This window comes from Aphelocoma coerulescens, chromosome 4A, assembly GCF_041296385.1.
Source record: "Aphelocoma coerulescens isolate FSJ_1873_10779 chromosome 4A, UR_Acoe_1.0, whole genome shotgun sequence".
In the NCBI taxonomy this organism is placed as follows: Eukaryota; Metazoa; Chordata; class Aves; order Passeriformes; family Corvidae; genus Aphelocoma; species Aphelocoma coerulescens.
This window is the reverse complement of record NC_091018.1, coordinates 11,888,258-11,903,463: the sequence shown is the minus strand read 5'-3', so window position 1 is coordinate 11,903,463 and position 15,206 is coordinate 11,888,258. Positions and strand designations below refer to the sequence as shown.

General features: G+C 37.2%; 1 protein-coding gene across 1 annotated transcript in view; it reads left to right on the top strand.

The window, feature by feature from the left end:
* TENM1 (teneurin transmembrane protein 1) overlaps nt 1-15,206 on the top strand; it is a 309,396-nt gene that overhangs the window by 75,472 nt on the left and 218,718 nt on the right. The window contains exon 2 of the mRNA XM_069015347.1: nt 1,385-1,663. Within this exon, the coding sequence (XP_068871448.1) occupies nt 1,447-1,663 (217 nt within the window). The 5' untranslated portion in view covers nt 1,385-1,446. The remainder of the gene's footprint in view (nt 1-1,384; nt 1,664-15,206) is intronic.

Sequence of the window (15,206 nt, the reverse complement as noted above, 5' to 3'; positions counted from 1 at the left end):
GTGGCAGTACCACCAGCTGTGTCTCAAACATTCAGACAGTTTCAGAAGTTGATCATCTCTTTAGCTCTCTTGAAAGTGCTTTCTGTGGGGTTTTTATGTTTACCTTTAGTGTGTTTTCACTTTTTATGTTTTGCTTTTGGAGATTGTGTTTTTATGCTCGCAGCTGGTAGTATATGGGGTTAAAAGTCCGTGTTGCAGATGGGAAATGGGCTGATAACAAACTGAGTATTAAACTTATTTCCCTTTGCTGCTGACCTTAAAATCATTAAGAAGCTGTGAGAAATTGCTTTCTAACTAAGCAAAATCTCTTTGAACTTCCATGGGTTTTTTTTGTTTTCTAGCAATAATGTTTACAGGCACCTTTTTTTGTTACATTTGTTTTTCTAGGTTAATAATATCTGCTAATCTAGAAAGAAAACAACAAAAATGACCAAACCAAACAGAGCTCTGTTTGTGAGCCATGCTGCTATAAAAGCTGTGCCATAATGCCTGTTACTTCATGTTACTTCATGCCTGTTAATGCATGTTACTTCATCCCAGAGTTTGTCTTGAAATTGGGGATGGAAACAGCTTAATGAAGGCAAAGATACAGGGCAGGTGCACCACTTGCACATGCAGCCACAGTGCACTTGATTTTAAGGATATTGGATTTGAACATCGTCATACCAATGCATACACGAAACTCAAGCTGCAGTTTGGAAACTTCCACTGAGGATTTGAATAGCCCCCGTGTGGGCAGGAGTGCAGATGGGAAATGGAGGGGAAGAAAAAGGGTTGTACTGCAGGGTAGAAGCTTCTTCCTGTTGAAATGTCTTCAGAATCTAAAAGAAAATGTCCTTTTCTGAAGCATTGCGTGCTCTTCTAGAGTAACAATGGGGTATATTTTTATTTTTAAAAAGTTTGGTGGTTTTCTAATGTCTGAAGTCTCTTCTTGATTAGATGCAATGTAATTTACAGGAGAATACTTAAAAATAGTGAACCTTCTGCTTTCTAGGCTTCATATTTTAAAAGACATAAAATGTTGTTTTCACTTAAGATGAATATGCATCCCTTTAGAGAAAAGTAACTGTTCCATCTTAGCTTTGATACTGAATATAAGTTGTTGTAATGTATTTTATGCATAAGATACAGTTATTGCTTGGTTTAATAGGACAGTGCTTAAGATTTGGTTTTAATTTTTTCCTTCAAGTAGTTGTTATTTTGATTCTATTTTAAAAAAGCCAAAACAGTAAAATATTACATGTTCAGTTTCTTTCCTGGATTATAGTGACATTAATGGAATTTAATTGGTTTATATAAATAAAAAATAAAATTGGACCCTTGTGACCTAAAAGTATATATTAGGTCTGAAATGAATTATTGTTGGTTTTTTTCTTTTTTCCAGGACTGTTTCCTTAAGGCATTCCAGTTGCTTGTTTTCATGACTTTGAGCCTATTTAATCAGAGATGGAGCAGATGGACTGCAAACCGTACCAGCCACTGTCTAAAGTTAAACATGAAGTGGATCTAACTTACACAAGTTCTTCAGATGAAAGTGAAGATGGTGGAAAGCAAAGGCAATCTTATGACTCAAGAGAAACTCTGAATGAATATAACCAAGAGCTAAGACTTAACTATAATAGTCATAGCAGAAAAAGAAAAGCCATTGACCAGTCCACGCAAGGTAAATAATTTATCTACTAATTGTGATTATTACTTCCTGATTGTGCACTATGAAACAATATCAGGAGTTGAGCAAACATTTTGTTCTGAAAGACTTATAGTATCAACCCACTTTTTACCAAGTTTTGATCATACTGTAATATCAGAAATTTTGGATTTTTTTTTTTTTAATTGAAGAAAGAGTGCTTTTTTGGCAGGATGGTCTGGACTGCCTGCTATTCTGGAAATCATCACATGCTAGCTATAGACAAATATTTTCTTTAGTAGGAGCTACTCTTCTTACTTATGTTTATGACTGATTAATTATTTACTACCTTTGCATATGTTGGGTGCATTTTGCTATAAAATCAACATTGAGGCTGCATGCTATCTCTGCATGTGCTTACAAAGCCTGTGAATTAATTCAAATGCAACTATTCTCTTAACATTTCTAATCGTATAGATAATCAAGTAATTTAAAAACTGAAGTTAATTAGTGTATTTTAAGAAAAAAAACCCAAGAGTTAAGTTTCTATTTTAGCCTTTTGCATGATCAGGAGAAATATTTGAACAGTGATGATAGCTGAACTAAGGTAAGGAAAAGGTTGATTAGAGACAGAAGCTAAAAAGACTAAAGAAATGGAAGGAATGAGCAGAATTTACTGCAGCATTTCCTGACAGACTCTGTAAACCCACGTGCTGCTTTTATACACAATGAACAGAGAGCTTGTCTGCTGCCTTCAACTCTATCACCAGTCCAGGCAGGATGGTGGGACAGGGAGAATATTTGTAGGAATCAGAGTGTGTCAGAAGCAGTGAGAGTCCTGTCCCCTTAAAGGGGTAACAGCAATAGGGTTCTGGGGTCAGTCACTCCCTACTCCTCAAGGAAGTGGTTAAATGACATTAAAATGTGGCCAGTACTTCTCAGCTAAAGCTTATGGAACTTATTTAAAAACAAACCCAAAATCCTCAAACAAGCTACATCACGCACACCCTGCCCCCAAAGCCCTCACTGCACTCAGAAAAGCTTTCTCCAGTTTTCTGAATATAAAAATAATTTTATTTTTCTACAAGGAAATGAAAAATAGGCTTTTTGAAGATGGAGAATTTGTCTCCTCTGTGATGTGTAAATTAATGTAAAATTTGGAACAGCTGTGCTATATAACTATTGCAGCGTTTTGGGTTTTTTTACTGCAGCTATTCTGACTCAAGTTATGCCCATGATACTTGTCTGAAAGTTCCTATAATTCATGGGAGTAATAATACTTGGCTGCCTCAATCTATCTGCATATATTCCCTCCAAAGAGTTACAAAACTACTATTTTTGGGAAGAAGAAGTTATGAACATAGATTTCAACAGAGGATTGTTTAGAAAACAGATTGTTTGTTGTTTGTGACTTTATCTTGAACGTGCTGTGAGAGTTTAATTAACTGAGATATGGCTGTATTGTTGTACCTGGGGATGGTGTAAATGTTCTTGTAGATCTCCTTAGAGCAACTCTCTCATTGTTTGTACCTGTGGCTGTGGAAGCAAAACGTCAGCACGGACCTGGGCCTTGAAGAACCCTGGGTCTGCAGTGCTTTGCTGCTATTGATATTCCTGTCAGCTGCAGCATCACTGGCTTGGGCACATCTAAAAGGGTGGCAATCGCTACTGTAGGCATAAGAAACCAGCCTCTGTGTCATGTTGAATTTATTCTTCCAGAACATTGCCTCTGAAAGCAATCACATTAATAATTTTGGAGAAGTGTCCAAATTAGTGTGCATTTCTGTAAGAAGTTGTCAGGCATGAATTTATAAATGCTCAGTTATTCAGGACTGATCTGTAAGGAATGAGTTATGTGCATGTGCAGACCAGCAAGTATTTTACACTCATGTTGTATAATGATTTTATTGAAATTATATGCCCCAGGATTTTTCCATTCAAATTAATTTTTATGATAGACTGTATGGATTTTCAGATCTTCTGTTTTTCAAACATTGGTAATTTTCTTCTTGGACGAAAGACATTCTTTTACACTTCAAACTGCAGGATGAGGCTTGATGTCCTGTTTGTAGAAAAATTACTTAAGCTTCTAAGAGTAGTTTTCCAATATGCAGGGCAGCTCTTTAATACTTCCTTACCTCTAGGCACCCTCTTTCCTAAATCGTGTAGGTCAGTATTGTTATTATTTAATATTGTGGTTTTCACCTTAAAACTTTGAAAAATCCTATTCACATGCACTGATTTGTAAAGATGGAGTTGAACTTGTACTAGAAATCATAGTTTTCTCTTGTCTTGTGTAACAAATACAGTTTGGAATAACTGATGTAGTAATAGCACTGCTAAGTATATCCATTTGCCTTCCCAGGAATTCATCCTGACATCTTTCTAGTATTTAAATCATGTTTTTTCTCTGCCACAAATTGAACCTAAATATTTGGTCTGGCAAGCAGCACAGATTTGAAATATAAAACTGGTGGCGCTCAAAATCCAAAGAGCAAAAAATTTTGTTAAGCTGAGTGTAAAATTTCAGACTTCAGGCAGATTTGATTGCAGTTCTAGTGCAATCAATCTATTTCCAAAAGGATCCCAGGTTTCACAGAGTGGGACCTGGGAGTTCTTGGTAGCTCTTGGTGGTTGCTCAGTCAACACCAGGAAAAATCAGGTTCAGGTTTGAACTATGAATCTGGATGAATCCATAAAACTGTAAATGGATTTTTTTTTTAAATCCATTCTTTCCTAAAATAACTCATCAGAATCTTCAACAACGTTTTTCTTCATGTTTGGCACATCTTCGGAAAAAAGAAAAGAGAAACAGAAATTTAAAAAGCCAAACCAAAACCCCCACAGCGCGCCCTTTTCAAAGGGAACTGTTCTGCAAGGAGTGCTTTATCATGCCAGTGCTGGAGACTTGCATGCAATAATTCTACCTATAAAGGCTGCTGGGGCATCAAAAGTTGTATCCCCAATTAGTGCCATAATGCTCTTCTTCAGTGGCATAATATTCCTCTCTAGCTACAGCTGAAATAGTACCCAGTGTGTGGTGAATTAACAGGGTGCTCAGTGAGGATAATACCCATGAACTTCATCCTGGAAAGGTGTGAGAATAGATGAGAAGCAGACTCACAGTAACAGTCCCACATGGAGTGATAGTGATGACTGTGAGAGGGCATTCCAAGGAGCTCTAATGATGGAATGTGAGAAGAAACGATGTCAGAATAAAATCATTAGTACAGAGAAATTCTTAACAGGGACAAGTGTAGGGGTGTGAGTACTGATCTAGTAGAGATCAGTAGAAGAAGAATCAGCAGTTCAGATGTTTATGGAAATTGAAAGAATTTGTATTGGCTACTTAAGCAAGGTAGGTTATATAAATTAGACTGGGCAGTCATCTGAATTTAGTAAATAGCTTCAGAGTAAAATGTGATTTATTGCACAAAATACTGATATATCTCAGCCATTTCTGTGAAGATTTTTGTTATGAACAGTTTGTCTATTTCATTGTTGGTGTCAATACTGAGGAATTATTTCTACGAAAAGTTTCAATAGAAATCTGAGATTATGTAAAATCATACTGCATGGGTATTATATGTTTACACATATGGACAATCTGTATTAAACCAGAATTTGACATGACATGAACTTACAGGAAGCATTTCAAGAGTTCATCCTTCAGAATTTAATAGTGCTGTTAGTGTTTTGCAGAACATTTTTTGTGTCAAAGTTTGAAAGGCCACGTGACCATATAAATAGCAAACATTGAGAACAGTATCCAAATACAGAATACTTCATTGTGTCAGTATTTCTTATTCCTTAAGATTCCTGAAATTGTATTCTCAAATGTTACACTTTGAAGGTATTAATTGGTTGGTTTTGCAGGTCCTATAGAAAAAAATACCAAAGGAAAAAAAGCAAATAAGTACAGAATTGATCTGTTGATTAAACAATTTTTCTACATGCTGATCTTCAGGTTTAGTACTGGTGCCCATTATATAGAGTCCAGTGCCAGTTGAATTCCATGTCTGGTGTTACTTGCATCAGAAACTTGCAGTTATCTGACAATTTGAGATTTAACAAATAACACCACAGACTGTTTCAAGCCCAACTAAATTTTCCTGGCCTAACAACTTAATGTGACCAGGTACAAAAATCTCAGGACAAAGCATCATTGACTCCTGAAGAGTCAGTACTAAGCACATAATGTGTGTATCTATAAATGCATTCTCTTAATCACTGGAAGGTTCAGAATCCTGCTTGTCTGAAGATATGTAAATCTGCAATATCTCACCCTGGCAAGATCATCTTACAAAGTAAATTCCTGGCAGAGCTAATATTGTATAGTTTGGAGATATTGGCAAACAGAGTAAATTAATTCCTGGAAGAATTGGTAAACATACTGTTTTGTCCTTGAAAGAGATGGAGTAGAATTGGCAGAAGTTGTCAGAAGTGTTGCTCTTGCTAGGAAAATCATTGATGGACCTGGCTGTGAGGAAAAAAAGTTCTTATAGATGCACCATACATAGATTGTATCTCAAGCTTATTTGTGACATGTTTACGTAACTAGAACTGTTTTCTCCCACAGTTTTCTCTGTTTCCACCAAAGCAAATATGAAGGGAGCTGTACTCTACAAATACTGGCAGTACAGAAAAGCTTTCTGGCTTTTAGATTAATTATAGATTTGTAAGAAAACACTAGTTTAGAGGAATGAATTCCTGATAGGATAATCATCTGGGATCGAGTCATTGGCATGATGAAATTTATTGATTGTTAACAATATGAGCATATGGCAGTAAATTTCTGATTAGACAAATGTTCATTTCCTGGCAAGATAAATATATTGAACTGCATTATGTGCAAGGCAAAATGGAGTTATTCCTCACAGGAGCATCCAACAGCAAGTAATTTCTGGTAAATCCATGTGAGAAAATCAGCGCTGCTAGTATTGTAGGAAATGACACAGAGTGCCTCACAAAGAATTGGCCTATTCTGCTTTTAGCCCATTAAGAAGTAAGGAAAACCTTTTTGTGGACAAAAGCTCCAGGTTGGTGACACAATTAATGTTTTCTAGAAAGTGCATATAAAATTATCTTCAGGAGCAACAGGTAAACAGATCCAGCTAAATGTTCGAAGTCTTCCTCAAACGAGCTCCACTGGCTTTGCAGAGAGGCCTGGGTCACAGTGTGGGACAGCTCTGCAGCCTAAGGCCACTTCTGTCTCATCCTTTCTTTTTTAGCTTTCTGCTGTTGCCATCCGATTCCCGTTTCTGCCCTCTGATACATCCTAGCAGTAGTGAGGATACAGAGGCAATAGAAATGTTTCAGTTGCTGAAGCACTTCCATTCCCTAGAAGGGAAAACTACTCGTGAGGTGCAGGAATAGGATGTCTGTTTTTCCTGTGCATTAAAGTTCAGCAATTTTCGGCTTACTAGGAAGGAAGGTTTAAACACATGTAACTCTTAACATCACATGACCAGTCAAAACCAGTTTTACTGATCATTCTAGACATAAATAAAAGGCATGCTGACAAGCACTGGTAGGAAATTGTCCTGTCAGGAAAATGTCATGGTGGTGTTTTGTCATCTGTGAAGTAGCAAAAGCTTTTTACATAATAACCATTTTCTACTCTGATTCCAGAATTATGCAAATCCATTCAGGACAGCAGATCTGCTTTGTGTCAGTACCAGGGCCATGGAGAGTTGAATTTGGGCTCTGTGCTTTTATGTGCTTTTAGTTACAATTACTTTATTTTTAGAGGATGTGTAAAGGTAAAAAAGCCTTTATTAGATTCTCCCCTTAATCTGTTATGTATAACACTAGAATAATAATCTAACAAACCACAAGTTTGTGGTCTTGTGAACTCTCCCAGAGGAAACCAATGCCAGTAGAGTGATTTTTCACTGTTTTAATAGAGATTTGGAGCATTTATCTGGGTGAATTTAGGTGTCTATGCTCATAAACTTCCACAAAAAGCAGTTAGTGAAGGGGCACCCCAAATCTCTTGTTATTTAGAAGGTAGAGCTCCAGTACTATCAGTGGTCACCTGGTGGCCAGTGGAACAGGGTATGACCATTCACTGTCACTCTACCTGCCAGTTACATATCTGGGAGCCATTTAGTACCCATGTGATAAATTCTGTCAAAATAAAATATATTGCAATGGGTATTTATTGACATGTAAACAGCACATGGTAAAATGCATTTTTTATGTTTGTAGCTGGAAGGGAGATCATTAGTTTTGAGAAGGACAGGAATAAGAATGTCAAAAGAAAAAAAAATATGCTCTTAAGTGAACTACTGCTATGCCCCCTTTTAGAAATATGGTAATTTGGAACTCTTCAGCTGGGTAGTTACTTCTCTTGTTCCCTGTGTTTTCTTTATGATTTGTTGGTTAATGAAGGAAAGGAATTTTTTTTAACCTTTAAGTTGCATCATTTGTTCAGAGCTGTACGTTGAGTTGTTGTGGAAGGTAATTGTAGGACACTGGAATGAAGCATTCTTGAGTACTTTAAGAGGAAGTTAGGAACAAGCTGATTACAAATGAAACCGATTATTTTTGCAAGCTTGAATCACTTGAAATGCTGTGATTTAAGGAAGAAAATTTTTTAAAAAATAGAAGACAATTGGTAACGTGCTATTACTAGATAGGGTTAGTATAAAAACAGTTGAGCTAGTCTGTATTATTAGGATCTTCTTTCTCTTTTTTTTTTTTTTACAGATGCCAGATGCTTAGTTTTTAATGTTGTTTATTTGTTTTACTAATTTTAGAATATCTTCTGAGAACTTAAGCATGTTCTGTACCTGTGTGCTTTAGAGCAGAGACTTGAAGCATAATGAAGTGATGTCTGTGTAAGGGCACACAGTTTATCCCTTGTACTGTCTCCTGAAAGGGACTCAGCTCAGTAGAGGGTGATTTAAAGGTCCTTCAGATTTCTGGGCTGGGGACTAGCGGAAGGAAGCGACAGCTAATAAGCTCCATCTCCTGCTGCTGTATGTTACACCATCTGCTCTGAATATTTATGAGCTTCATGTTGTCCAAAAAAAACTTACATACAAGGCAAAGTAAAAGACTCCACACTCCTAAGCTTTAGTGCATTGTCTCCTCCTATGTTCCTTTGCACAAATAGGGATTCCTGGTGTGCTGTGCTTTGTTTGGCTGGCTGTGTTCTAATCATGGTGGTGTTACCGTCTCCCAGAGAAAAACAGTGCCATGAGCAGATCCCTGTGGCTTCCTGGACTGCAGCCTTCTGCTCTGTGGGGAGTATCTGCAAACTCTGAGGAAAGGAAAAGGAACACTTAGGTTCAGACCCCCTTCAGATATTCTTTCTTGATTTGCCAAGTAATTGGAAATATCTCTCCCTGGAATAACTGGGGTGAGAAAACTGTATGTTTATGCCTTCATTTGAAATCTCTTGAGGGGAATACTTTTCCTTCACTTCATCAAATCAAAATACTTGAGCAAAGTGAATGTGCAAAGACACTTTTTTCTCCATGAGGCTGAAGTGGGTGCTCCCTTCCTAGACCACAAACGTGTTACAAAAGCTTGTAACCTGCTGTCACCATTCCTGTAATGCTGCTTCCAATCCTGTCTCAGCTGCCATCATCTCAGTGAAAAAAATGCCTCATACGATTAAAAATAGTTTCGTTCTCATAAGTAATTCTTCTGATTTAAAAAGTGAATATTCGAGAGAGGGGGAAAAGTGAGAAAAAAAACCTACAGAGAGAGGAAATAAACTAGCGAAGGATCACAGTGCATTTCCAATCCCCTGCTAACAAATCTCATCTAAAGAATAAAAAAAAGCATTCTCCAAATGTTACACAAGCTTAACAATCCATTTGTCAGTGCACAGATACAAGCTATGCTAATTTCTATTCTCCTGTCTGAATCACCAGTTTTCCATGGTGTCAAATGCCAGAAATCATAGAAGTAAAAATCAGAAGGGCAGGGTAATGCAGCCAGTGTAAGAGAAACCAAGGTATTTCTGGAGCTCTCATCCATGGAAGTGTTCAGTGCCAGGTTGGATGGAGCCCTAAGCCACCTGGTGTAGCGAGTGTCATCCCAGCCCATGGCAGGGGGAGATTGGAGCTGTATGATCTTCAAGGTCCCTCCCAGTTACAAACCATTTTATGAGTCTATGAGATCTAGCAACCTTTGCAGTAACCTGTGCCAAATATTAATGAAATACCTGTAGGAGAAGCCTAAACTTTTGAGTTAATGTTTTGGAATTCTGTTTGTCAAAACCTGGAATTGTATCTGTTAAATGTTCTTGCTATATTAACAGAACCTCTTCCAATAACATTTAAGAATGTCCAAGAAGATGTCAAGAGTTAAACCAAGATAGGAACAAGCATCAAGGCAGAGTGAGGAAGTGGGTGTCAGAGCAGGGGAACCAGCACAAGGCTCTGCCCCTGTCCTACAGGCTGGTTTAATGTATATTCTCTTGCTGTGTCTTTCATGTCACTCTCTGAAACAAAGAAGAGCTGTCATTTTCTGGAACTAGAAATCTGGTTTGCTTATCTTCATTTGTAGAGCAGATGCTGAAACAAAATAACATTTCTTCCCAGGGTTTCTCATTTATGGATCTGTCAGAAGGTTTTGTGCTTCTCAAAATAAAGAACTGTCAAGAAGTAGCTCAGTGAGTTGATGACCTTGCTGCGTATCTGGATAAACAGTAGGGTGGGTGTACCCTAACCAATATAGAGCTTGAATTAGTTTTTCTTTGGAGAGTGAGACTCAAATTCTTCTGAACTTAGGTCTTTATGTGAAATAAATTGTGAATGTGATTTAAAATCTAAGGTTCCCTTTTCAAAGTTTCAGTTTTATTGGAAGCTGTTTAAAATCAGTTTCCTGCTGTCACTCTTTAGGAAAGCTTTGCAACTGGATGAAGTATCTTTAGCTCAGATGGCTAAAACAGCATGGAAGGAATAAGGTAATATTTAACACCAGCAGAACAATTCTTTCACTGCCCCCACCCCCCCAAGCACCAGTTATATAACAAAACATGTGAATACTGAGTAATGTTGATAAAGTCACTTCCAGCTGTAACCCCAGGAAAAACAGTCTGAGGACCTAGGAAAGTCACATACCAAAAAATAAACAGTTGCTGTGAAAGTCACCAAGAGAATATTAGGAAGCTAGCAAATTCAAATTATAACATTAGCACTGTGACGAATCAGATGTAAATGATAAATTTTGTAAAAACCCTTTGCTTTATTCAGTACTAATGTCCTGGAATTGATGAGCATCTGTAAGGAAGAACATTAGCAACTGGATTGTCAAAGTACTGTACTCAGAAATTGGCTATTGCAGAAATCCTTGTCTTTCTCTCTCGTAACTGAAAGCAGCAGTATCTGATGAGCTGGATTCAGTGTTGCCACTGACTTAATCAATGTGAGGTGCTTAGCTCCATGCTTGATTTTTGAAGTGCTAAGGAAAGCCCAATCCTGTGAGCCAGGACTATTCCCTTTGCTTTACAGACAATGGAGGGCTGTCAAGGAGACTGTTATTTGTTCTAGAGATCAGCAGCAGGTTATGCTGCCCACGGCCTCTGGAAGTGAAATCAGTCTGAGACTGAAGTGCCAGAAACACCCCTCCTGCATACCTGGGAAGGGGGAGGCATCTGGACCTCCTGCTGTTGGCACTTTCTGAGCACAGAGGTGTGGTGTGAACATTGTTGATATTTCTTTGCAAAGAAACGAAATAACAAAATTAATTATTCTATTCAGGTAGAGACAGGAATTATTTTTAAAATTTCTCACTAATGTTTTCCTTCCATTATTTCTGTTTGAGTTTTCATATTTGTTGCTACTATTATTTGTCACTACTAGTGTTATTACTAGGTATGTTTGTAGTACTAACATAGTACCAGTTCTACCTGCATTACTTAAAGGTGCAGTCTTGTACCTTACACTGCTTAGTCCAGAAAAACAACCAGAAAATGTTTTGTGAGATTTTTTTTGTGTATATGGAGATGCAGAACATTAAAGGAAAGGCAGAAATCAGAAGTGTGTGTGCACATGCTTGTTAACTTTGAACAAATTTGGGGTTGTTATTTGTAATTGGAGTCAATTACTAATAGTTTAAATAGACAAGTGCTAGAAATGTTGACTAATAGTTGTCCCCAGAGGTATTCACCTCTGCTGCTTGCAAAATGTGTCAGTAATTTCCTCTTGCTGATGTTCCTTTCCTCATTTTATACCTGGGGACAGATTATGAAATTCATTTGTCTTTTACACTCTCTGGAAGGAAATACAGAATTCTTGAAGACAAGGGCATGGTATGAAAAAATCCTTTCATTTCAACTGAGAAAGGGAAAAAAGAAAATAACTGCCTGTTCTTACTGGGTAAATCTTTATTTATGTGAGCATATCTTGGATGACCATCGTATCTGTTACCTGTTGTAAAAATAGTGATGGAAACACAGTTTCCACCTGCATGAACAGCATTCCTCCTCCCATTGTGACTGCAACCACATAAAGAATAACTTGGTTGCTTTAAATATATTTAATTTCTGCTCCTGTGTATCCAAATTTTCTGAACCAGTCCTATATTTAGTGATACTCAGTGAGTTCTAGTGAAAAATGTAAAATAAACAAAAGAGTAATAAATTGACTGGAGTATCTATTTGCATGATGTCATTGAGCACAGCATAGTTTAATGTCAGAACACCCTGTACTCCTGTCTGTGATGAAGGGCACACTGTGCCCTTCACCTGCCCAGTCAGCGTAGGCAGAACTTTCAGCTTTACACTATTTCTGCAGGTAAAGCTAAAACTGAACATAGTAACTTCAACTTTATTCAAGAGTCCTTTATGCCAAGGTGGTGTTCTGATTCACTGATGATGGTTTGCATTGCTTCCTCAACATTTAAACTTAGCTTGAAGAATTTTCTCAGATATTTTGGGATTTTTAAATTTATTTTAAAAGTTAAGTTCCTAATTACTCAATTCCTTAATAAACTAATCCATTGATTTCTATAGGTTTGTGGTTTTAGTTATAGGAGAAACTGTCTGACACACAGTTTTGTATTTTGCTGTGGCCTTTGGATTAAGACTTTCTTTTCTGTAGAGTTCTGCTGGGAATATACAGGACAAAGTTAATTTTGTATGTCTGTTTATAGATTAAAATATGAAAAAACATGTGCCTGGTTTTAGTACTAGTTCTCTATGAAAATAGTCCTTTGCCTTCACTAGTCATACTACTGTAAATCACAAAATAATATTTCTTCTTTAAGAACAAATGAGTACATTACAAATTATGTATTGTAGCATGTGTCAATACAGAACCTTGAGTAGTGTTTTGTCAGAAGTGTGTAATTAGTGGCTTTGGAAAGGAAATATTTGTAGGATTTATTTAATTGGTTTGGTTTGCATACAGATTCTCAAAGAATTAATTGAGCTGTTGGTTCTAGGGATATGATTCTTCTTGGTAATAGTGAGAATTATGCCTATAGGTGTGAGTTTAAGCTGATACTGTAGCAGCAATTACTTAAAAGTTTGCAGTTAATTGTTGAATTATTGGCTATTGATCTGTAGAGTTTCAGTGTTCAGGGATGGATGCTAATAGTTTATTTTTATTGTATGCTTAGGAAACTAATCTGCTTTCAGACAATTAAAAGAAAAAGCCTTTCTACTGAATCATTTGTCCATCTTTATGCCCTAGCTGCTGGATCAGACTATTGAAAATTCCACTGGTACATGTTTTTAAAGTACCTCTCAGCTCCTCTCCACACTTGTACCATTTCATTGGTAGCATTTGAGGACTTCTGGCACATATTTTCTTTGGGGTTTTTTGGGATTTGGGTTGGCGGGTTGGCTAGTTCGTTGCTTGGTTTTCCCCCCAGTCTGATAACATCAATAAAAAAAATGAGAGAGAAATTAAAAATTAACAAATAAAGTGCAACTGTCCTACTTCAGTCCCACTGTGGAGGCTGTTGTGCTTTTGGGGCAGTTGCTAGGTGTTCAGCTGGCTGGAGGTTTGTGCCACTCACAAAGAAGTTGGCAGAGACAGACCATACCTTTAGAAATGATTGCCTCTGAAAAAATTTATTACTCTAAAGAAGGGAGGTGTTCTTTGACAGAGATTTTGGAGTTGTGGAGAAAGGAAGGGCTGACATTGGGTACCTCAATGCTATTTACTCCTTGCAGAAATAATAGCAATAATGTATTTCTTGGAGTAGGGGTGGACATACATTTAGGAATAAAAAAGCTCTTTAGCTAATTTTCAGCTTGTATTTACAAAGTATCACAGGGGATAGCTCTGCCTGCTGCAGGCTGCATCTCCAGTTCATGAATTCCTGGCAGCCATCTGTGTGTCATACAGCTGCACTAGACCATGGTGCAAAGTGAGCTGTGTCAGCTTTGACCAACTTCTCCCTAACATTATCCCAACTCTCCAGTAAAATATTATTCAGCCTTGAATTCACCCCTGTGATGAATATTCATTTCACAGGTAATTATCATCATCACCGAACAGCTCCACTCGCACAAACCAAACTTCTCACGCAACCCATCATTGCTGTCACTGTTCTGGCAGCACAGAGCTTATGATTCCTCCGTGCTTTAATAATGCTCCATCATCTCTGCTATCAGATTTGGGTCAAATGACCATCATAATGGTTAGAAAGCTCTTCCTCTATACAATGCTTTAGGAAAATAAAGAGGCACCTGCCATTCATCTTTCCATGTACCCTAAATCCCTCACTTGAACTAACAGCACAGTGGCCACAAACAAGGAGCTTGTTTGCTGTAATTTGGTGCCCAAACTTAGATACCTAATGTGGTCAAGTAAGTGTTCAGACATTATATTTCAGTATTTTAAAGTTTTTCTCCAAGATTGTAGTTACTAAAAGAAGTCTCAGTCCTTAAATTGGATGTAGTAATGGCTTTATCTCAACTGAGTGGAATAATGTTGCTAGCAAGTACCTATACTTCAGTTTAATTTTATGATCTTTTTGGAAGAATTATATGCATCAAATATATTTTAATGGCTAATAAGTCCTACTAAATGATTAAAAAAAATACTGTTTTCTTTTGATTGTCTAAGTGTTATTGTTATTATTAAAATGAATAAAAGTGCTAAGTAGCTACAGTTATAGTGGTAAGAGATCAGTATCTGAACTGGTTAGCGTTCGTTAGCAGATTGTTTGCAAATGAGGCGTTTACAAACTTGATGTCTTTGACAACGTTCAGCACAATTTTACAATGTTTGTATCATTATTTTTTTAAATTAGCCTCAAAACATGTTCAACAAATCTGTCCGTTATAATTTCAGCAAGCTAGTCTAAGCAAGAAGACAAGTGTATTAAACAGGAAAATACTGACTTGTTACATTTGCTGGCCAGTGTCACTTCAGTTTTTCAGTAGCAGAGCATCAACAGGCTGCTTCTCACTCAATGTTTAGTTGTCTGTCCACTGATCTGTCATTTTGAATTGAAGAAAAGAAGGGAGATGTGGGAAGGGGACAGCAGTGAGGGGTGTACATACTCTTCTGAATGAGTATGTTGTTGACAAGATAGTTCAAATAAATACTTTTTATTAGCCTGTTAAAAATAGCTCTTTGTCCTGTGTTCACTTCTCCATTGCTAC